Here is a 23,901-nt window from a genome sequence, read left to right as displayed (position 1 = left end):
GGATTTGGAGGAAGAAGTGGACTTAATTAAAGTCTTTACATTCCATCCCTAAGGAATGTAAAGGATCAGGCCTGTGGGGATGTGGCTGGGCTGCAAAGGACACACAGCCAGCAGGGCCCCCTTGCAGGTGCAGAGGGAGCCTCCCACACCCCAACTATACACCACACGCATAACAGGCTGTTTAACTTATTATCCACTTTCCTGAGCTATTGAAAACAAAAATGCTGGCTTTCTGAATCTTAATTGGATTCCTATTCCCAGCCAACACCATCTACTACATGTGAGAGGGGAAAAAAAAAAAATCATCATTTATGTGATCAGAAATATCTTTAACTGCTTTTGAACCTCACTGCATGTCAGGCTAACCTCATGTCAGCCAGAACAGCCCCAGCAGCAGGCAGCTGTGCAGGTCCCTCCTTCCCATGCACTACTTCATCCCTAAAGCAACCAGTGCTTCAGAGCTGATAAGATAAATAAATATTAATTCGTGGGTGTTTATGTGCAATGCTCGTTGGCACTGGGACACCAAGCCATGCAGAGCACTGCTGTCCCCATGGCTGGGGCCACCTTTCCCCCTCCCTTCCACCCCACCCCTCAGAGCCCCCCATCCCCTCCTCTTCACAGACACGATTTTCATCACCAAGATCCAACATTTTCCCACAGAATTTTAATTTTTTTGGCCTGCTTTGCAGCAGAGAGATGCTGCCACTTGATGTGTGAAGCTTCACCCTGAGACAGAATTGTGTGCCAGCGAGACAAAAATGCTGTGGTTTGTGAGAATGACGTCTGACTAATTCTCGACCCCTTCTCAACAGCTTTAGACACCGCTCGAGGGAATATCAGACTGGGTTTAAATGGTTGCACAGCACTGGACTTGTTTAATAGCAAAACTTGTATTCCCAGCTTGTATCATTTTTAAAATCAGCCTCATGACAGCTGATGTTTCTTCCTAAATCCTCAGCTTCTGGAATCACGTGATGATGGAAAATCCAGGGCTCTGAGGAAGGCGACTATTTTAGACACAAGATTTTTCCTGCTGGCTACAGGCAGAAAATATGACAACTCCCAAACACAAGGCCTTAGCAAAAGCAGCAGACAAATAAAATTGGAGCCCTTCTTGCTGAATTCTACACTCGTTTGTTTTTCTGGCATTTTAACAACGTTATGATCTCCAAACTCACCTGAGTTCCTGGGAATTAGTTTTTCCCCTGCTCTCATGATCCAAACAAGAAACCTTGCAAAGCCAGCAGCCAAAGCAGCAAAAAGTGATGACTCAGGTCCTTCAACAAATATTTTACAGAGGTTTAAGAGACAAACTGTAAGATTTCAGGGGCAGAAAGGGTGGGGAAGTGTTCAATTCTTTTTTTTCCCACTGTTTTGTGGGTTTTGCATCCTGCCAGGAGCACTATTTCAAATGCCAGGCGACTCCACTGCACCAGAAAATTTACCTTTCCTTCTATCCCCCCACCCTGCCTCTGAACACCAGCCAAGGTTCTCACATAAAGAGTTCCTTATGAGAGCTGGCAGCCCTGAACCCAGACAGGAGTAGCTGTTTCATCAATTAACCTGGAATTCTGTTCTCAGCACGCCGAGGGCTCCTGGAGAACAAGCCCTGATTTACAGCTGCTCCCCCCAGGCTGGGCTTTCCACTGAAGGCAGGGGGAAACTCTTTCCACCAAGTGGAGCAGGAGAAGTTGTTCCTCCCAGGCTCTTCGTGCACCACACTGAGACTGCTGAAAGGCAAACAAAGCTCCTGCAGTTCCAGCACACAACTGGGCAGACTGGTAAATCGTGGGGCAGCTCCAGGCTGCTCCAGCACCGCAAAATCCCAGTGCTTTGGGGTGAGGGAGGGGGATCCCTGCCAGAGGAGCAGAATCAAGGACTGCCAAGGGCTGTGAAGCTGATGTATCCCCTCCAAGGCAAAGAGCATCTTCATCCACAGCTCGGCTCCAGCAGCTGAACCCCAAAAGGATTTTTCCACACTGGAATCCCCAGCTCCTGGTGTCCAGGGCCCCTCTTACAGCACACACTGGAGTTGTCTAACCCTGATAAGCAGCAGCTTCACAACAGCTTGTCAGCAACCAGCATAACCCCTTGCTGTCCCCCAGCACGGACCCAGGGAGCAAGGATGTTCCCAGGACACAACGCGTTGATCCTCAGGATCTCAGCTCCCTTCAGCCGGAGCTCACAGGGCAGCAGGGAGGGCAGCAGCTGGACAGCCCTGCCCACCCTCACTCTGCAGCAGGGCAGTGTCTGCAGCCCCTGAAAGAAATACAAACTGTGCTCCTGAGCAAGCAGGTCCTGGGAACAGCAGGGCACATGTCAGCAGTGCCAGCAGAGGCAGGCTGCTGGCAAACCCCATCCCCTGGGGGTTGGGGACAGCGTTGGCTCTCACAGAGCAGCTCCAGGACCATGTGTCTGCCCAAGGCAGGGGCTAGGGGCTGCCTACACCACAGGAAAATGAAATCTGGGGACACTTGGAAGCCTCACTAGATGCCCTCACTCCTTCCCTCCACTTTATCCCAGTCAGGATGTCCAGGATATCCCAGGCAGCAATAGCAGGGAAAGAAACACACACATCACCAGAAAACCTATGTCCCAGGCTGTCACACAGCTGTAACCAAAGCAAATGCAGCATTTCCCCAAGGCAGCTACAGGAAAACATCCTCCACGGACTTCGTTCTTCAAAACAGCTCCTTTCCACATGCCCCGAGCTTTTGTTCCCAGCCTTCCTCCTCCCATCTCTCCCTTCCCTGCCCCCAACAGGCTTCGGTGGAAGGCTATTTCTGGCTGATAATAAATAATTTTCTGACTCCAGAGAAGCACAGTGGTATCAGAGGCCCCAGTACCTGGGCTGGCTCAAGGAGGCTGATGCAGGTGACGGGGGAGCAGGACCAGAACTGAGCACACCTGGGCTGTGCTCACAACTCCAGCTTTTCCAGCAAGGTTCAGGTGTACTGCCAGCAGGTTCAAACCTGGTCCTCGAGGTTCATGAGGATCCTCCCAATTCCTTTCCACAGAGCAGCTCACACTCTGGGGAGTCAGCAGCAAGGACCCAGCCCTTCAGAGATGTTTCTGCCACCGAGGCTCGGCTCTCCACTCACCTCTGTTTCCTGTTCCACCCTCCTTGTGGTGGCCAGCTCCAAAGGGTGTGTTTGCCCACCAAGTCCTCCAGCCCTGCTGGCTTTAGTCCAGCCCCTTTGCCTAAATTAGGGTTACTCACACAGAGACTTATTGCATCAGGTCTTCAGGCTGGCAGAGCTGACAGGAAAGCACCTCCCTGCCTGCCATCCTCCCAGCACCCTCACACTGCTGAGCGAAACGCTCCGCTCGCCTCTCGCTCAGAGAACAAAGCGTCTTGCTGGGCACAGAGCAGAGAGAGGCAGCACATCCGTGAGCAGAAACCCTCCCAGTGCCCCCAAAATGCGTGGCATGAGGGAAATCATCACCAGCTGGAGCAGCATCAGGCTGCAAACAGCTCCTGAAGAAGCGACTCTGATTCCTCAGCCTCCAACTCGCCAGATCTCCCCTGGACTCAATGCCAGAGAATAAAGAGAGGGGCTTGCAGCAGCTGCCCAGCAAAAACCCTACAAACACCCCCAGGCTTGGGGAGTGAAGCCACCAGGCCCTGGCATTTGCTTGGGGGTCACATACCCAGTTCACATCTTCAGGGGTGGATACAGACACACAGAGAGTGGGAGCAGAACAACTTCCACACCGTGCACGAACGAAGGGACCTGGGCTGGGGAAGGGGAGCGGAAAGTGACGGGGGGAGCGTCCCGAGGGATGGGCAAGGAACTAAAAGTCTGTCCCAGGGCATGGAGGGTCTGTCCAAGAGCATAGGGGGTCTGTCTGGGAAGATGGAGGATCTGTCTCAGAGGAGGGAGGGTCTGTCCAAGGGCACAGGGGGTCTGTCCCAGGGCACGGAGGGTCTTGTCTGGCAGGACGGAGGGTCTGTCCAAACGCATAGAGGGCAGAAGCGCCACCACACACCTCGGGACGAGCCAGTGGGGGACAGCACCCTGCATGTCCCCATCCGGTGGGTGACAGCGGCGTTACACTGTCCCGGCCAGCGCCACCCTCGCACCGGACTCTCCGCTCTCCCAGCACCACCCGCCCGAGCAGCCCCGCTCCGTTATCCCCAGCGCATCCCCGGGGCTGCCGGTACTCACCGCCGGGCCGGGCCGGGCCGAGCCGCTCCCGCGGGGCTGCGGGCTCAGAAGCTCCGCACGGCCGCGCCCGCCCCTCGCCATCACCGCCCACCCTCCCGCCCCGAACGGCGGGGCCGGGGGCGGGCGGCGGGCGCGGCCGGGCTCGGGCTCCCCCTCCCGCAACGAGCAGCAGCCCTTCCTGATTAACAGGAAAAAAAAAAAGAAAAAAAAAAAAAAAAAAAAAAAAAAAAAAAAAAAAAAAAAAAAAAAAAAAAAAAAAAAAAAAAAAAAAAAAAAAAAAAAAAAAAAAAAAAGAAAAAAAAAAAAAAAAAAAAAAAAAAAAAGAAAAAAAAAAAAAAAGAAAAAAAAAAAAAAAAGGAAAAAAGGAAAAAGGAAAAAAAGGAAAAAAGGAAAAAAAAAAAAAAAAAAAAAAAAGGAAAAAAGGAAAAAAGGAAAAAAAGGAAAAAAAGGAAAAAAGGAAAAAAAGGAAAAAAGGAAAAAAAGGAAAGAAAGGAAAGAAAGGAAAGAAAGGAAAGAAAGGAAAGAAAGGAAAGAAAGGAAAGAAAGGAAAGAAAGGAAAGAAAGGAAAGAAAGGAAAGAAAGGAAAGAAAGGAAAGGAAAGAAAGGAAAGAAAGGAAAGAAAGGAAAGAAAGGAAAGAAAGGAAAGAAAGGAAAGAAAGGAAAGAAAGGAGAAAAAGGAGAAAAAGGAGAAAAAGGAAAAAAAGGAGAAAAAGGAAAAAAAGGAAAAAAAGGAAAAAAAGAAAAAAAGAAAAAAAGGAAAAAAAAAAAAAAAGAAGAAAAAAGAGAGGATCCACCCCAAAACTTCTTCTCTTGCTGCTTTTGCTTTGCTGTTTGGAGAAAAAAAAAAGCTTAAAAACAGCCTAAGAAATACATATAGAAAATTGTTTTCTGTGTTATGCAGTCAGATCCAAGGGCAAATATATCTTTGTTGGATCAACAGTCATCGCTTTTAAGTAAAACCACAGGGTTTTGTGCTGGTTGGGTGTAAGCAGGGTTTTCCCTGCCCAGCCAGTGTGGGTGCTCCTGGTGCTGAAATCACTCAGGCCTGGACTGTGTCCTGCTGATTCTGCTCCCCGTGGGAAAAAGATGGGTAAAGAAGGAAAAGAAACAGGCCCCAAATGCATGGCCCAGATGTGAAGGGCTGGGCAGTGTCACACCCACCCATCACCCACCCACCTCAAGGAGCTGGTGTGTGCTCCCTTCCAGGCTGGTACCACCACTGGTACCACCAAAGTGCCATTAGCAACCTCACCTGTCCTTGATGGACACATCTTGAGGTGTCCAGGATATCTATAGAGATATTTTTGATGTGGAGATATGGTAATAAGGCTGAAAGCCTCTCTCTGAGGCTGCTGATTAAATAAACCATCCGTATTTGATCAGAGCTCTTTGCTGTGGGCCCTGCTCATGCTTTGGAAGATCGCAGGCAAATAAGCAAGTCCCAAATTCCCCTGGCCAGCTGGAATAGTTTCTTCTCCTTCAGTTTGAGCTGTGGAAGGCACGGGAGTTTTAAGGCACCGCGTTTTTAGCCTGCGCAAGGTGCTCCCTCTGCCAGCCCCAGGAGTGGAGCAGTGGACACAGGACAGGCTCGGGGGCACCAGGGCTCCTCTCAGCACAGGCAGCACCCAGCTAAGAGCTGAGCCTAATGCTGGGGAGCAACCCTGCTCTTTCTGTGTGAAGATCTGTGTGGCCAGAAACCATCACAGAAAGGGACGAGGTTGTGCCTGAAGGAGGAATTCAGTGGGAGAAGTGGTCTGTGCCAGCCCTGCCCTCCTACCTCCTTGCCTGAGGCTTGAAATGTCACTTTGAGGGGAAAAGGGAGAGGCAGACTGTAGTTCACAAATGCCAATATGCCTGTTTTCTCCCAGATCAGATTTTCCTGTGTTTTCTCTCCAAGTCACAGCAGGTTCAGGGCTACCTGGAACTGCTTTTAGCAGAGAGGAAACAGAGGCTGCATTTCCAGCTCTTTGGAGCTGCCTCCATCGTGTGCAGGATCCTGGCCCAGCCTGGCTCCAGCTGCTCCCCAGCACCAAATCCAGGCTCCCTCCCGCCCTGCAGCAGCCTGTTTATTTACAGCACAGTGCTTCTTTCTAAAGATCCGGTCTCAGGGGGCAAAATGCCTTCTGTGTATGAAACCAGTACTGACTAGCTCAGACATTGTCTTCCAGAGACTGCAGGCAGCCTGAAACAATAGGGGAGTGCAGAGAGTCCTGATGCATTTCCATTTTTGGACCATGATAAATCCAAAACCTAATAGTAACAGCTCTAAAAATGGCCTGCAGTAATTAGGTGGTTGGGAATTGGTTTGTTTTTCGGCCATCACACACAATCCCTCATGGCCTCACATCTTCCTGCATTCCAGAAGATACATTTAGCCCCTCAAAATTGGACAGAGCCCCCAAGTTCCCCTCAGAAACTTTCAGAAACAAGCACCAGCTGGAGCAGGGACATGGCAAGCACAATGGAAATGGGAAGCACGCCCCAGAAGTCCTTGGCATCACATGGGAGAATTGAACCACAGACCCATCCTGTTCTTGTGTTCCATGTACAACTCGGTCCAAACCTCTGGTTTTTAAAAAATGCAACCCATGCACATAAAATAGAGCACAGAGCCCGTTTTTATCCTGAACTGCTGGATTACAGAGAACCTCTCCCAGTTTTTGGGGTTTTGCTGACACCTGGTGGTCTGGAGAAGATGCTGTGTGTTCCTGCAATTCCCCTCCCTGGCTCCCGTTGGGATGGCCACTCTCTGGGTTAGACTAGAGCCCTGAATTTGGGGCAGACCCTGAGAAATGCAGGTGTGCAGTTAGATTTGAGTCCCTCTTTTAACACCTCGAGACAAGAGCAGTGCTATAACAACATTCCCATGGTGTGTTACATCACTGCAAAGCTCATGGTACAGACGGACCCTGCCTGACCTCAGGAGTCAGCGGGACTGCAGGGGGGGAACTTCAGACCTCATTTATCATAGAGCTGTTTGGGTAGCAGGAAAGTTTAATAATCATCTTGTTCCAACCCTCTGTCATGGGTAAGAGACACCTTTCACTGGACCAGGCTGCTCCAAGCTCCATCCAACCTGAACACTTCCAGGGATGGGGCAGCCACAGCTTCTCTGGGCAACCTCACAGGAAAGAATTTCTTCCTCCTATCAGTTCACTACACTTTTTCTAAGTGGCAGTGCTTAAATCTGAGGCACTTGCTTACTCCATTGAAATATATAACCTGATGAGCAATTTCACTACCTCTTTTTCCCTTTGTTTTTGCTTTTAAACCCTTTTCAGAGTAGTCTCTGCAAAACGTGTCCCACTTTTACACCACCACGTCATTATGGCACAAAGCATGGTGCTGATCTTTAAATAGGGACAGTGGCTCCCCCAGGAATAACCAGCACCACCTGCTCACAACCAGTTGCCTGAAGATTTGCTGGACCAGCATTTCTGTCTCATTCCAGATGCCTGCCCTGCCCAAATCAGATCAGTTACATCTCCCCAGGCAAACGCTGCTGCAAACAAAGTTCCATAAATAAATCCACCACAAGAATTAAATATTTATTTTTACATTCTCTCCTAGAGGATGTGTATTGTTTTACTACAACACCCTGCAGGTGTTGCAATCTTGATTAAGGATAATGAAAAACTCTGCTGCCTTTCTGAATGCCTGAGAACATGCATCTCATCCTAGAATAATGCAGTCATAGAAGGGTTAAGGTTGGAAAAGACCTCTAAGATCGCTGAGCCAAACCCTTAACCCAGCATCAACATGTTCATCTCCAAACCGTGTCTCCAAGTGCCACATCCACACGTTTTCCGAACACTTCCAGGGATGGTGACTCCAAAATCTCACAGCTTTGAGAAAACCTTATATCTGCTTTTTTCTGACTGTGAGAACTTAATTATGGTATCTATTCTTTCTGCCCCTCCCTCAAAATAAATACAAAGTACCAAACTTCTAATTTGAAGTTGAAGCTTGGATGGAGGTGATGGTGAACCTTTCATTGTAGGGCAATACATAAATAAAAAATGTCTAGCACATAAGTATTCTTATCACAGTTTGCTAATTATTTTCTGGAAAGTTATTCTCTTGAAGAGAGTTTCAGTGCTTTTCTACCAAGAATACCATCCTGCCTACTCAGCAGCAGTTATTTACAGTAGTTCTTCTGTACAGTAAAAAAATCATAAGAAACAAAACAAACAAAAAAAAATCATAAACAAAAAACCAACAGAAACAAACAAAACAAAACCCCAAACCAAACAAAAAAAACCCCCAGTGTCCACCCTTGGTTCAGTGCAGCAAAGAAAGATCCAATATTTACAGCTTTCAGTGGTAGGAACTTTGAGCTCCTGGTTCTTCAGTGCAGTTTTGAGGGCAGCAGCAGACAGAGAACTCCTAGCTAGGGCAAGGGTCTTTTCTAGTTGAAGGAGAAGCACAGTCTTGGGTCTTGGCTTATCAAAGTCTCAGGAAGGCCCTTGGGCACTGGATTTCCCCACAGCCTGCAAGGACAGCAAAAGTGTTACTGCAGGACCAGGTGTGGATCCCAGGGGAGAGTGGGACAGGGCAGGAATGTTCATCAGAAGTGAAACCAGAAGGAAAGAGAAAAGAAAACTTTAAAGAACAAATGCAACAACCTCCTGATGGGGATATTACACAACTGAGTCTTCTTTTTTTTTTTTTCCTCATTTAAAGCCACCAAGCTTTTCAGTTCTTTTTTTCCCTGGACTTTCTGAGGAGCTGAAGCTGTCCCAGAAAACCCTCAGCTTGTCTTGTGCCTGCATTCCCTGCAATGCCCCATTCCCTGCCAGCTAACCCAGGGCAGCAGGGGCATGGGTCACATCTGTCCCCACCCTTGTCACCCTGACCTCTCCTTGCTGAGCCAAGAGCCAGCCACAGAGCTCTGGGACACCTCCTCACCTGATGGCCTCAATTTCTGGGCACGTGGCAAGTTCCTCTGCAAGCTTTGTGGCCCCACAGGCTCCAATGCAGTTCTTCTCCAGGCTATTTTAAAAACCAAAAGAGAATTTTGAAACCCCAAACAAACCCAGAGAGGAAAACAGCTGAATTGTCCCGTGTTGGAATCACCTTAAGTAAAATAAGCGTTAATTCAAGTGAATCAGCCAGGCCAGGCTGGCCCTTGGTGCATGGAGCTTAAACTGCAGGAGCCTTCCTGTTGTTCCTAAAGTGCCTCCCCTTTTTGGAAGCCCAGTGATTGAAGGCTCAAGGACAGAAAAATGAGCCTTCCCGGGGTGTTTCCCAGGGCTGTACTCACTCCAACACCTTCAGCTTTTCCATCTTTGGGAGAGCAATGGCCAACTCCTGGGCTCCTCCATCTCCAAGGGCATTCCAGGACAGTCTAAAGCAGACAAGAAATCCCAGCTGTGAGTCTGGATGAACACTGGTGTCACTACTGTGACATTACCCCTCCTGGATTAGCCTATTTGCAAGAGCTAATCACCCTCTTATCATGACAGGTAAACATTTCCCTGGTGTGGTGTTTGTGAGGTTCCCAGGATGAGGTGAGAGATGAGAATTTGACTCCATGTTCTTAGAAGGCTGATTTATTATTTTATGTTGTTATATTATATTAAAATGCTATACTGAAACTATACTAAGGAAAAAGAAAGGATACATCAGAAGGCTAGAAAATAATGAATAATAAAAACCTGTGACTGACTCCTCAGAGTCCAACACAGATGCTGGTGATTGGTCATTAATTAAACAATTCACATGTTTGGATAAACAATCTCCAGACCACATTCCAGAGCAGCAAAATATGGAGAAGCTGTGGCTTATCTTCCCAGGAGAAGAAATCCTGGTAAAGGGATTTTTCAGAAAATATCATGGTGACCTTGGATTGCAAGCTTAATTCTGAGGATTTCTCTCCATTTCATCACATGCATGATAAGACACCAAGGAGTGTCTGTGGACTGTGGTTATCTCAGAGTCCTTCAGGCCCAGGGAATGAGATGTGAAAAATGGAAATGGCTGCAGAGCACACAGCTTTACCCCACGAAACGTTTTAGCAGTGTATTTCAACAATTAGTAAATTACTGATACATTTACCACCGAAATGTACTTGGTGGAAAGCATTATGAAATACTTTTAACAAATATTCAGCAGAGTGAGAAGCGCCCTGTGACAGCGGTCACAAAGGTTTTCAGGTGAGGTGAGAGACAAGAGCATTGACTCCATGATCAGAAGGCTTGATTTATTATTTTATGATATATATATATATTACATTATAACTATACTAAAAGAAAAAAGATGGAAAGATTTCCAGAAGCTAGCTACACTAAGAACAGACTAGAAAAGAAAGAGTGATAATAAAGGCAGCTCTCCCGGACTCTGCCCGAGAGAGCTCAGTCCTGGATTGGCCACTAACTATAAACACCCAAGATGGGCCAGTCCAGACGGACCTGTTGCATTCCGCAGCAGCAGATAACAATTGTTTACATCTGTCTCCCAGGCCACAGCTCCTCAGAAGGGAAAATCCCAAAGAAAAGATTTTTCACAAAGAGATGTCTGTGACAGTACCCTGCATCTCCAAACAGGAGCCGGCGCTAAAATGAGAGTGACCTGTGAGTGCTGAAGTGCCTCCCCACCCCTCCCCACACTCACGTTATCTCCTCCATGGACGGGCACTGCTGGAAGCCCAGAGAGAGGGACTTTGAAGCACCATCGGTGACGCCACAGAATTTCAAGCTGCAGCAGCAGGGAGAGAGCAAACAGAGGGCATGGGGTGCTGGTGTCAGAGCTGAGGGGAGCACAGCCCACGTCCTGCCCCGGGGCCCCGGCACTCACTCGATCTTCCGGAGGCGTCTGAAGCACGGCAGCCCCTTGGACAGGGCATGGATGCTCTGCTCCCCAAGGTTGTTTTCTGATAAACTGTAAAAGGGATGGGAAAGCTTTGAGTGGGGCAGCAAAAGCAGGTACAGTCAGAGAAAAGCCACCATGAAAACATAAGCGTGTGAACTAGCAAGTTAATAACTACTACCCGGACTAAGTGAGGGCTCTGCAGACAGCAGGGATGGGCCAGATTGGTAAATAGCAACTTCAGTTCACTGCTTGGTGCAATGGGAGTGGCAGCCCTGCTCTAACTCACAACCTCAGTCCTTGCAGCAGGGAACTGCCTGCAGACAGAAATTTGGGGTTATACCTGCGCCAAAGAAGCACAGATCTGCAGCACATCATGTGTTGCATGTGAAACTGGAAATAAAAAAGAACCTCAAAAACTGGAGTTAATGACTGGTGTGACTTGAGAGGAAATGACAGTAAGGGAGAATGGGAAGACCTTCCAACACCTTAAGGGACTACAAGGGAGCTGGAGAGAGCCTTTGACAAGGGCATGGAGAGACAGGACAAGGGGGAAGAGCTTCAAGCTGAGGGAAGGATTAAATCGGATATTAGGAAGCAGAAATTCTTCCCTGTGAGGGTGGTGAGGCCCTGGCACATGTTTCCCAGAGAAGCTGTAGATATCCCACCCCTGGAATTGTCCAAGGTCAGGCTGGATGGGGCTTGGAGAAACCTGGTCCAGTAGAAAATGTCCCTGCCCATGGCAGGGGGATTGGAGCCAGGTGATCATCAAAGGTCCCTTCCAAACCAGCTTGTGGTATCTTTGGCACCATCCCAGGTGCACCAGCCATGACCTACCTTATCTCTTCCAGCTGCTCACACACCACCAGGGCTCTGGCCAGCTCCAGCCCTCCTGCCTGCCCAATGTTGCTGTTCTGGAAGCTAACCAAGGAAACATAAGCATTGGAGGATTATTTTGGAATAAAACTGTAACAGAAGTTCATATTTAACCTGCCAAGAACCCAACAGAGATGGTGTCCTACCACTGGGATTCCTGTTCTAAGTTAACTTTTGATGACATCTTAGACACAGGCTGGAAGAGATACCTCTAAGCTGAGCCCAGGGAGCACTTCTAGCTCACCAATTTCTCACTTTGTTACTATAAAACAGTACAAGAAAGTCCTACATGTTAGAATCCTGGAGAGACTCCCACAAAAGTTTTAAAAATACAGTAACACTGACTTCAGGGAACAGAAATTACTCAGATGTGCTTGCACAAAAAGGTGAGGGTCCATAAAAGATGCTCATCCTTATGGCTTACATCCCACCAGAGGCATCAGAAACCAACATACTCCAAATCAATTTTAAGGTTTATTTTACTGTACTCTCTCTTCCTGGCTCATCTCCATAGCTAATGCTGCAAGAGATGAAGCAACAAGAGTTTATGTGACTCTTACAGCAGAGTAATTGTGCAGGGTTTCTCTACCCTGGGACACTGAAATTACTCTAAACAACCAGTGCCCATGCCCTTTCCCATTCCTTCTTTCAAGAATCCCCATTCTCCCCAGGATACCCAGCCTTCCTGGGCAGAGGTGACACTTACTGCAGGACCTTCAGGTCGGCCATGTGAGGCAGACAGAGGGCAAGTGTCACGGCTGTCCTGTCTCCAAAACCATTCCTTGACAGCCTGGGAGAAGCAGAAGTGAAAAGTTGCTGGCAGTGAAGCCCAGAGCCCCATTCCTCACCTGTGTGTCACCCCCACACTGATGTGTGACCCCCATTCCTCACCCCTGTGTGCCTGGGACTGTGCTGAGAGGATCTAAAGGGCCCAATCCAAAGGACTCTGAGGGTGGGGGGAAGAAACAATGAGGTTTTGAAATCCTGCAGCAGAAGTTAAACAGGAAAGTAAAACTGAGCTGCACTTCCTGACTGAGTTACCTGAGCTGGAATTGAACTGAAATTGCACTTTTTCATATGTGCCCTCAGTACACACACCCTAGTCTGAAGGTTACAAGGACAGTTCCAGTAGTTCAACTGTAACTTTTCCTTATTTGTTATTTTTAAATTTCATTTATTTAATATGGCAGGGCACATATGTTCTTTAAACTGGTCTGGGATAGAACGTCAATAGATCTGATTGTGTAAAGCCTATATCTGTCCACTTCCCTCCATTTTTGCAGCCACCCAGATTAATGGTGATATCCTGGGCAACACAGGCACTGAGCAGCTCCTGACACTGCCTATGAACCTGCAGATTCAGCTCTTGAATCCATTAATCCACTAATGCAGGCTGCACAGTTCTTGGAAATCTTCAAGACAATCCAACAACCAATCCCCAAACCTTCCACGCCCAGCACCACACATTGCTGTGGTGTGCAGCAGAGTTTTTACTCTGCTCTCACAAGAACCAAGTGGTAAAACTGATCTTGGCTTTATCAGAGCCATATCTGGTTTCTATGCCTTGATTTTTGCCCAGCTTCCCCAAAGGATATTTGAAATTACACACTTACAGTAACTCCTTGATGTGCTTGCAATGGGCAAGAGCTTCCATCAGCTTCTCCCCTCCAGCAGGACTGGGACAGTTCCCTGAAAGGCTGAAATAAACATGAGACTCTCAGTGACTAAAGGAGAACCAGAATGCACCAGGTTAAGATATTTCACTGTTTGCCTGCTGTGATGGGTCTCTGGGAAATGGTCTGGCGATTTTTAGGTTCTTTTGCCAGGTGCTGAGTAACTCCTGGCCCTGCAGGTCCTGTGGGGATGGAGCAGTTTTCCCTCCCAGACAGAACTGGGAAAATCCTTTTCTTGCCCCAAGTCACTTCCAGGTTTTCCATTTCAAAGTTACCAGGCTTCCCCCAAGAGCTGAGCCTAACAAAGAGCTGGATGCTCTAATTTCTGTTCCCTGGGAGAAGGAACAGTTTGAATCCATGTCTCAGCCTTGCACAGGGATTCCCACACAGGCTTCCCCACCAGCCATGGCCATGACCAAAACAGCTAAACCAGAACAAAGGGACTCACTCGATTTTCTTCAGGTTTTGCATTTCCAGCAGGACAGCAGCAAGATTTATCAGGCCTGGATCTCCAATCTCGGTGTGGCTTAAACTTTAAAGAAGAGATGGAAGGCCTGTGTTGTAAAGGAAGACAGCAGGCAACGTGCAAGATCTTATTTAATGTATCCCATTTGCTGGATGACACCTCAGGCCTTGCCAGCAGAATCAAAGAGCTGTTTATCTCAACTATCTCACAGAAAATTAATAGGTGCTAATGAGGAATTTTAAAAAATTGCAAAGAACAATTAAAATCACTGGATCCTGTTGACAGGTGGGAAATTACTTCAGCCAGAATACCAAGACAGGATGAAGACAGGTGGTTATTATTTTACAAATTGCTACAGCAGAGAATGGACAGCATCTGGCAGGAGAGAGGGGAAGAAAGGAGATCAAACTTGGGGTTGGCTCCAGTACAGATCTTTTCAGGCAAATTCTGGGTCTGAGGCTCTCCCAGGACAGAAGGGAGACTCTAGTCCTATTCTGGCTCCCAGGGAAGATTTGAATTCTGTTAAATCCATTTTCTACATGACTGAGTGGGGTAAGACCAAAGTTTCCTCTTCTGATTTCCTCTAGTCCAAGGTACCTCATACACGAGCACTTTGCAACCTCCCTGCTTTGTAACAACGCTGTGTACAAGCACACCTGGTTCTCTCCAAGGGCTGGCACTGGTGGTCACCTCTCTGCAAGAAAGGAGAAACTCACTTGATTTCCTCCAGGCTGTGCATTTTCCTCAAGGCTTCTGCAAGTCTGGAGCAGCCTTCATCACCAATGCTGTTGTGGTTCAAGCTGGAAACAACATGCCCAGGAAAATGGAGATTTAGCTGCTGCTGCTATTGAGCATCCCAGGCCAGAGGTGAGCTGCACAAACCATACTTACATCAACCTTCTCAGGGATGGCATCTCACAAAGCCCCAGCACAAGCTCAGGGATGGCAGCACTGCTGAGTTTCATGTAGCCCAGGCTGGAGGATGAAATAACAATCAACTCCCCAGGGACAGTGGTGTGAGCGCTCAGCACAGAGGGGAGCAGAACAAGATGGGAGAGATGGGGGAGTGTATTCTAATCCCTAGGAATAACTTCAGTTTTGCTCTTTAATGCAATTCTAATGGACTTGTTTGGATTCTGATAAAATACCAACAGAACACCAAAGCTCTAGAGCAAGAGCCCAGCCCCTCATGGAGCAAGGTGCCTCTGTGACCGCAGGACAACAAGATCCATGCAAAAAAACCACTGCCAGAACATTTGATTCTCCACTGGAATTCCCTGCCACAGAGTACTGATCTCTGTCTGTCTCACTCACTGCTCATTGCAAATATAAAATAATTGTTGCTTCTTCCCTATCAGAAGCCATCAGGAAAATACATCTGTCCACAGTACATGCAGAAGGGAGGCTGCAGGTTAACTGAAGCGTCTAGAAAGTTCTGGCAGCCCCTGGTCAGCCTGGTAACAACACACTCACTCACTTGAGCTCTTCAATGGCCTGGCAATTCTGCAAGCCTGAGATCAAATAATCAATTCCAGCTGGTGCAACACTGCTGGAGGTCAGCCTGAAAAACAGCAAGGACCAGATGAGGAGGTCTCAGCACACTGAGGCAGGGTTTACTCCACTGACAGGCAAACTGCCCCATCCCAAACCCCAGGCAGCCCAGACATCAGGGACCAGCAAGGTTGGAGAGATTTCCCTTCTCTGCAGGGCTAAGAGGACTGGCCTGAGGCAGAGGATTGAACAAACAATAAAAATGTGGAAAAGGTCCCAGCTTGACATGCAAACCCAAGGTCACACATACCCAAACATCTTCAGCTCTGGAAGGGGCAGCAAAATCCTGACCAGCATTTCTGCTTCATCCTCCTGGAGTTCCATGTGGGACCATCTGCAGGGAGGGAACAACAGGTCTGGGGCTGGCAGAAGGTCTGTGCTGAGCCCACAGGAGGGACACAACCCTGACACCAGGCAGGGTCCCACAGGAGCTCCAGCCATGGTAGGGGAGTGTAGCTTCTCTGGGCACTGGGAGACTGAGGGGATTTCAAAGGATACCCCAGCAGCCACCAGGTCTATGGGTGTTTCCTATTTTCCATTCAAGCACTCCAAGAAGGAGACCCAAAGTCAGGAACTGGGCCCCTGCACTGGCCTCTCCCATGCCCTGCTGAGTGTTCAGAGTGCTGCACTCACCAGGACAAGCTGCTCCCCTCCCTAAAAATCCTTCACCACACCTGGTAACTCACCTCAGCTGCTGAAGCTGAGCACATTTCTCACAGAGCCTTTGGCAGAAGGAGTGCTTCATTTGTGGCTTGTACAGGCTCAGTCTGCAGGACACAAACAACACAGCTCTCAGTGAGGAGCAGCAGAGCCCAGTGCAGCACCTGGTGACACGATTAGGGACAGATCAGGGCTTTAGAGAGCCCACCTGGGGCTTCCCTGCCATGTCCCATTTCTGTCACAGTCCACGTAGAGAAACACAGCCCAGGACAAGAGCTGCCTCTTCCTCCAGCTGCACAAAAGGAAAAGCACACTGATGCTGCTCTCTCTGCACGCTCATGCATAAGCCAGCATCTCTTAAGAGTCCTCAAAGTGCTCCTGCTTGCTGCCAGGAAGGCAGATGGATTTTTTAGCCTTGTTTAGGTCCAGCATGGGTGAAGGAGGGCAGCCCGAAGGACCATGCACATGCTTAAGGTTCCTTCCACATGTGTGGCACAGAGGCTGAACCCAGGGAGCCTTAGACACTCTGAAGGTATTTTTCATCCCACAGTGAAAATCAAAGCAAGCATAAAATAATGAGAAATAGTTGCCTTCTCACCTGCTGATGACTGATTCTGTCTTCTCCAGGCAGTGTGGGAATCTTATGACTAATTGGAAGAGGGTTTTATCTTTACATATCCTGAAAAATTAAGAGATTAGTGAACAGCATAAACCAGTGAACTCCCGAGGGAAGAAAATACTATTTTCCATAGGAAAAATCAGAAGGACTGAATGGGACAGGGCACATGAAAGCTAATCACCCATCTCTGAGGAGGTTTGTAATGTTTAAACTAGCTCCAAAACCAGCCTAAAGTGGGCAGCCTTTCTCCCAGGGGCAACCAGGGACATCATCTCCTTCCCATTAAACCTTCTGAGTTGTGACACCACAAACCTTCTAAGCACTTCTACCCACCAGCAATTTGGGTTAAAATTGGTTCAAGTGGGCAAATAGATCACAAATGCACTGGAGACAGTGAATAAACAGAAGAACCAGCGCTGGCTTCAATCTCATTCCCTTAAGAGCATCATGCTGAATGAAAACATCTGAAAGACACCAGAGGTGCCACTCACATGATCTCAGTGATGCTTCCAGAGGCCTGGAGAGCCAGCTCGAGCAGGTCCACAACTCTCTCTCTGCACACCCATGGCTCTTCTATGCTGCAAAGCAGAACACAGGCAGCTCTGCTTTATTCACACACTTGGCTCCATCCCTGCCTCTCCAGCTGAGTGCTCCACACTCCAAATCCATGGAAAGGCTGCTTGGCTTAGCAGAGGAATGTCTGCATGGGAAACAGGGGGCAGCCTGGGAGCAGGGAGAATAGCCCAGCTTTCCTGCAGAGAGGGGAGAATCTGCCAGCCAGGCAAAGTGCAGGATGCTCTGGCAGCAGGAATGTGTCCCCCAGGATGATCACCCTTCTCTGTGAGACTGGCAGGGGCCTGCAGGGTCAGCACAGCTTATGGCCAGAGCTCCACACGAGGCTCAGTCAGAATCAAGGAGATAAAGCCAAACACCAATAACAGAGTCAGCCACAGAGTTTCTCAGGCCAGCGCTCCCTGCCTTTGGAAGAAGCACAGCTCACTTCTTTTTTAATGAAAGGAGATCTCAGAAGATCACACCAGTATCTACAAAAGCACAGTGACACAATACCTGATTTTCAGCAGTCCCAGATCCTTCCTCAGGGAATGCAGAAGTCTTTCTGCAGCTTGGACTGTCATGTTGTTATTTGAGGACCTAGAACCAGAGCTCAGTGTAATGAACAGCTGACAAATGAACCCCTCAATGGGACCAAGAGCCATTAACTCACGTGTACTCTGTCAGACCAGTGCACCTCTCCAGGAGCAAGAACAACTTTTCCAAGTGCTCTGGCTGAAAGTTGCACTCTGCCAGTCTGAAAGGATGAGAAAGAGAACAGCCTTAATTAATCACAAACAGTTCAGGCTTTCTGAACTGGAAATATCAGGCAGCACAGCCTAACCCCAGAGAGAAAGGAGGATGGCACAATAACCTTAAACACCTTTAGGATTTCCAAAAAAAAAGACTGTGGCAACATTCACAAGCATCTGTTGAGATATTCTGATATAAACATGTGTGCTATAATGGCACTGCTCTCTGTAGGACCCTGTCCTGTGACTGCAGGAACAGCCACAGGTGCCCAGGTGAGGAACAGATGGTGGGGAAGCACAGAGAGAAAGGGAGGTGGGATCCTCTGTGATGTGACAAAGCTCTTCTCACAACGTGAGCCCAAGGAAACGTATCAGCTATTAGTGCAAAATATCACCATGCCAGGAGCAAAAAGAGGTTTTGTCTGTCTTGCGCCTCAAAAAAGGACCCCCCCCTTTGCCAAAGAAATCACCACAAAAGGTCTGTAAAATTACCTCAAAATCTTTCTTGGGTCATCTCTGCTTGCCAGCTTGATGATTAAAGTTTCTTTGGAGCACAAACTGCACAGAGAAGACATGAGTGTGAGATTTAGATGGATAATTACTACTTTTCCCAGTGTTCAAAATTTAATGATACCAAACTCCGGAAAATAACCCAGCACAGCAGTGACAAAGGTACCTGGCACAGCTCAGCCCTCCCTAAAATAAACCAGCCCAGGGAAATGCTTCAGTAAGGTCTCACTCATGCTAAATCAGCATAAAGGCAGCACTGGGGTTTGGAGAAGCATCCTGACCTATCCTGATTTTATTTGCCTCCTCTGCCCTCTCTGGGGAGAGGTATAACAGGAGACTTTAAAGTGGCCCAAAGATGCAGCAGCCACATCTAACTGCAGGAAGGGATGGAAGTGGCCCTGGTTAAAAGTGGCTCAGGACAGACCAGCTGCTCCATGAACACAAACACTGATAAGGCCCCACGGATGAGCAGCACAGCCTGGAATTCTCATGCCTGGAATCTGTGAGAAAAGCACTTTGTGCCAGAGCAACAGGCCCAGAGCCCATGGGATATTTTTGCCGAAGAGGAAAGGAGATAAAATGCAAATCCAAGTAAAAGAACATGGGAAATTGCTTTCTATTGCCTCTGAAATCTCAGCATACCGAAGAGAACCTTAGAGAGCAATGCTGGCTCCTGCCCTGAAGAGGTTCATTAACAAATAAATACATGACAATAATTGCTGGTACAGCTGAATATCTGTGCCCATACACAAAAATAACCTGGCCCTGTGGAATGGTAGTTCTGCTTGGCAGTTATGCTTGGCCATTTGAAATGGACACAAACCAAAGGTTTAGGTAGTTGAAAACATGGTCCTCATCATTCTTACCTGAAGGTCACAAACTTTCAATAATTAAGAGGAAAACAAGCAGGGAAGACTCAGAAATTAATGAAGAAAAGCAGTCACCTGACTTGAACTTCAGTGGTGTTTCCAGATGTGACAAAGGCATTTACGAGATGTAGGACTCCATCCTGAGAAATCCCATTATGGCTGAGACTGCACAGAAGGGAAGGAAGGATTTTCACATGTCAGGAGTCAGGGCTGTCCCCAGGCCTCAGGCACAGAAGCAAAACTCAAGTTGGCACCAAAGACAGAGCAGCTTGTGGGGTGCTGGGCCCCTTCAGCTTTGCTCAGTCACTGAACTCCCCCAAGACAGGGCTGCTCACTCGGGGGACGCAGGAGATGCAATTTTCCTCTCGCACTACAGAGGCAGCAGCAGCTGGAACATTTACTGCCCCAGCAGAAAGGGAAGGGGAGAGGCTGGGTAGGGCACAGCTCAGCTCACAGCACCTTGGGTCTTGAGTCACTCATAGAACACCCAGAAGAGGGATGAGCTGAAAGCTCTGGGGACTGGGTCAGCTTCTGTCACACCACCCTGTGGCACTCACATTCTCTGAAAAATCCCTTCGCCCAGGATTTTTCTCCTGGGAAGCTGAGAAGCCTCAGAGAAAAAGGAAAACAATTCTTGTCTCATTTGCTTCTCCTGTGTTGTGCTCATGTGGAATGTGTTTGGAGATTGTTTACCCACAGGTGATTGTTCCATTGGATTCTGGTGTGAGTTGTTTTGACTCTTTGGCCAATCAGGGCCAGGCTGTGTCAGGACTCTGGAGAGAGTCACCAGTTTTCATTAGTGTCTTTTTAGCATTGAGTAAGTATTCTTTCTGTATTTTTTAGTATTCTTTAATCTAATATAGTATCATAAGATAGTAAATTAGCCTTGTGAGAACATGGAGTCAGATTCATCATTCCTCCCTGCCACAAGGGTCCCTACAAATACAATCCCACCCCACTTTGGGCATTGCTATTTCCTGCTGACACTGATAAAAAGACTTTTGCTTATTTTCAGCAGGTTTTGGATCAGACCCTGAGTCACTACAGCCTGGTGGCCTTGAGCTGTGCTCACAGCTCAGTCTGAGCTTTGCTCCCAACAGGAGAGGGCAAGAAGCACAAGCAGCAGCATCCTGGAGGATCACACCACACCCTCCTGCTCCTTGGATTCACTGTGTGCTCTCTTACTTGAGGGAACAGGTACCAGGCACTCGATGCAAGTGGTCCAAGAGGCACCTCAGGCCTTCATCCCCCAGCTGATTCCTGGAGAGACTGAAAGGCAGAAGAACAATGTGGCCAGCCAAAACTTTGAAACAGGTTGCCCCAAGAGGTGGGGGTTTCCCCATGCCTGGATATTCAAGGCTTGGTTGGACAGGGTTCTGAGAAACCTGATCTAGCTGAAGATGTCCCTGCTCATGACAGGGAGTTAGACTAGATGGCCTTTAAAGAGCCTTTAAAAAAAAAAAGTATTCTATATTTTTTTAAACAGCAATGGTCCTCTGAGAAGCTTTGAAGAAAAAACTCTAATTTCCTGCACTTAAATCCTAGCTTAGCCAAAAAAGGTCTGCTTAAAACAAAGCACTGCCTTATGAAATTACCTCATGCATAAGCTGCAGAGCAAGCTCAAATGAAGAGCTCAAGTGAAGCAACAAATGTCTCCAAACAGTAAAGGAGTGAAAATCCCAAAGCAGCTGTCCCATCAGCTCAAAAGGACCTGTATAATTTCCCACTGATTGTGTTTCTCAGCACCCTGAATGAGCACACATACCCCTGCAGACAGGCTGGGAAACTCCAGGCAATGCTGAACCCCACAAACACAGCTCTCCCCCTGTCTCTCTGCTCAAGATCATGGTAACACCCCGAGCCCCACTTACTCTACTTCTGCCAGCCAGCCGTGCTGCTCCAGGATGCTGCAGAGCTCCTCCACCTGCCCTTCCCCAATGGCACAGCCTGTCAGCCTGTGGGAGACAGCAGGAGAGTGAAAGCATGGCCAGCAACCAGCTCAGCCTGAGCACTGAGCACTGCCCACCTGCACCTCTGCACAGTCTCTGTGCAGCATTCACATTTTTTGCCATTTCCTTGGTGCTGGGACAGAGACACTTCACAGGCTCCTGTGCAGGGGCACTCCAGGGCCATCCCTCCCAGAGGGCTGCAGACACATCTCACATCACACAGATGGGCACGTGGAGGTTATCCCCCAGAATCTGAGGCACACATTTGGAAAATGCACTGATGAGGGCTCAATTCAGCTGTTCATGGAGCAGAATTTGGTGCAACCCAAGATGATCATAAAGAAAAAAGGAGGAAAAGAAAAGCACTGGCCTCTGCCATCTCAGCGCATCCAAATGGTTCTGGATTGCACTTAAGCAGATTAATTGAGCCCTAAAGCTTAGGGGCCTGAGCTCCTTGGCCACCAGCCCATGAATTCTCAATACAAGAGGGAATCTGGCTCCTCCCTGCACTGGTGCTTCAAACCCACCCACAGAGAATGCCCACAAGTGCTCTGTGCCAGTACCTGCAGGATGTCCTTTGGCTCTGCATGCTCGCTCCTAAATGCAGGAAGGCATTTTCACTCGACCTGAAGCAGACACAAAGGACAGTCCTTCAGCACTGATCCCCAAAGATGACAGGCTTTGTAGGCCCTGCGGGGCTCCAGAGTCTGGGTGCCTCACCTGACTTCCACCACTCTGACCCGCTCACAGAGGTTGATGGAGCTGAGGAGTAGAACAGCACAACGTGGGGAAAAGGAGTTTTTCCTAATACTGTAAGGGAAGGGAAAGAAAAAACACAGAAATCAGCTCCTAAGAAGAGAGGCTCCCATACACACAGCCCAATTTCCCCATTGTTTGTTTTGAGACACAAAAGATTTAACTGAGGATGAGGAAGCAAGGACCTAAAGTTTGGAGCATTGGCACTCAGTGCTCCTTTACCTAAAGGAGAGTCTCCTTTAGTGCCCTTTGACTAAAAAGGGAGCACAGACCAAGGGCTCACACTGATGGAAGCAACTCCTGACTGGGCAAACTCACTCTCACGAGACCCTGCAGCTCCTCCATGCTACAGCACCTTGTAAAACATGGCCAGGCTCCTCCTGGGCTCTTAGTGCACACAGAGGAGTGCCCTATCCCCTGACAGGGCGTCCCTGGCCTGAATTCCAGCCTGAAAAAATGTTTGAAAAAAGCCTGGACATGGCACATGGCACCTGGACATGGTGCTATAGTCTAGTTGAGGTGTTAGGGCAAAGGTTGGACTCGATGACCTTAGAAGTCTCTTCCAACCTCATTATTCTGTGATTCTGAATTGCCCTCTGCTAAATATCATTAAAGTGCTGCTTTACTTCTGGAAATAAGAAAGGAATGGGTGTGAAAGCATTTCTGCATTTTCTTTGCCTTGCTTGTTAGTTTACAATTGCTGATTAATGCTCCTAAGATCTGCTGTGCTGTTAACAGTTTCCAAACCAATGTTTGAAAGCAGGACCCCAACCATTACCTCAGTAGTGTCAGATGACAGAGGGATGGCAGAAAGCTCAGTAATGTCTCAATGCTCTGGTCACTCAATGAATTTCCAGACAGACTGTAAAACATGGAAGGAAACAAAACCCAGGAGAAATTGTTTCAATTCCTAATTACTTCTGTAACATTTACATGGACAAGCACACACAAACGGGCAAATTCTGAGAAAGGACATGTCCAGAAATACCATGAAAATTGGGCAAAATTTAATCCTTACAGCCTGATCTCTGTGTTTCTTTACATCCTACAGCCAATCAACATTCCAGTTTTAGGAGTCTTACTTTTCCATTACTGTACACTTACAAAATTATGCTACTGATGTCTTTCATGCAGGCAAGAGGGGAATTAGGTTATTTTTATTTGCTATTACTGAGTTTTTGTTCTGAGCAGCATTCCAATTTTCTTGGTGCTAAGCTCCTGCCTGGAGTGACCAGCCCTTGAGGAGCAGAGCTCATGGCTTGGTGGGCAGGAGCTCTTGCTCTGGCTGTGCTACAAGCTGAGGTCTCAAGGAATAGATGACAATTGTTTCTAGACACAGGATTGAGGAAGATCATGAGAACACACACATGTTCTGGGGCCTTTACACACTGATGTGGCAGCCTCAGGAGAGGCCAAGTTCTCTTTGAACAGGACAGTAGAAAGTTTGGGTTTAGCCAAGTATCTGGGTGAGGATGTGGTGAGAGGAGAGCTGGTGTACACCAGCTGCCACCCTGAACATCAAATCTGGGGTTTGAACAGCAAATCTGGGGCTGGGGAGACAGACAGACAGACAGGCTGACTTACTGGATTTCTGTCAGCTGGGGACATTGAGCCAGTGTCTGGCACAGCCTGGTCACGTCCTCCAGACCCACTCTGCAGTCCCTGAGACTGAAGCAAACAAAGCTCTCA

At 48.1% G+C, this 23,901-nt stretch overlaps 2 protein-coding genes across 2 annotated transcripts in view; both read right to left on the bottom strand.

Moving 5' to 3' along the window:
- Positions 1-4,246, bottom strand: part of CPNE2 (copine 2) — a 45,408-nt gene extending 41,162 nt beyond the window's left edge. Inside the window, 1 exon segment of the mRNA XM_030956225.1 lies at positions 4,173-4,246. The gene's annotated coding sequence lies outside the window, so the exon portion shown is untranslated.
- A 4,293-nt stretch (positions 4,247-8,539) lies between these two features.
- NLRC5 (NLR family CARD domain containing 5) overlaps positions 8,540-23,901 on the bottom strand; it is a 30,472-nt gene continuing 15,110 nt past the window's right edge. The window contains 26 exon segments of the mRNA XM_030956146.1: positions 8,540-8,662; positions 9,081-9,164; positions 9,436-9,519; positions 10,785-10,868; positions 10,968-11,051; positions 11,817-11,900; positions 12,562-12,645; positions 13,469-13,552; positions 13,977-14,060; positions 14,711-14,794; positions 14,886-14,969; positions 15,472-15,555; positions 15,796-15,879; positions 16,232-16,312; positions 16,804-16,884; positions 17,316-17,402; positions 17,893-17,976; positions 18,050-18,133; positions 18,621-18,686; positions 19,583-19,672; positions 20,693-20,776; positions 21,379-21,462; positions 22,020-22,082; positions 22,177-22,266; positions 22,991-23,074; positions 23,797-23,880. Of these exon segments, the coding sequence (XP_030812006.1) occupies positions 8,581-8,662; positions 9,081-9,164; positions 9,436-9,519; positions 10,785-10,868; positions 10,968-11,051; positions 11,817-11,900; positions 12,562-12,645; positions 13,469-13,552; positions 13,977-14,060; positions 14,711-14,794; positions 14,886-14,969; positions 15,472-15,555; positions 15,796-15,879; positions 16,232-16,312; positions 16,804-16,884; positions 17,316-17,402; positions 17,893-17,976; positions 18,050-18,133; positions 18,621-18,686; positions 19,583-19,672; positions 20,693-20,776; positions 21,379-21,462; positions 22,020-22,082; positions 22,177-22,266; positions 22,991-23,074; positions 23,797-23,880 (2,152 nt within the window). The 3' untranslated portion in view covers positions 8,540-8,580.

Source organism: Camarhynchus parvulus, chromosome 11, assembly GCF_901933205.1.
Source record: "Camarhynchus parvulus chromosome 11, STF_HiC, whole genome shotgun sequence".
NCBI lineage: Eukaryota > Metazoa > Chordata > Aves > Passeriformes > Thraupidae > Camarhynchus > Camarhynchus parvulus.
This window is presented reverse-complemented; position numbering and strand designations above follow the sequence as displayed.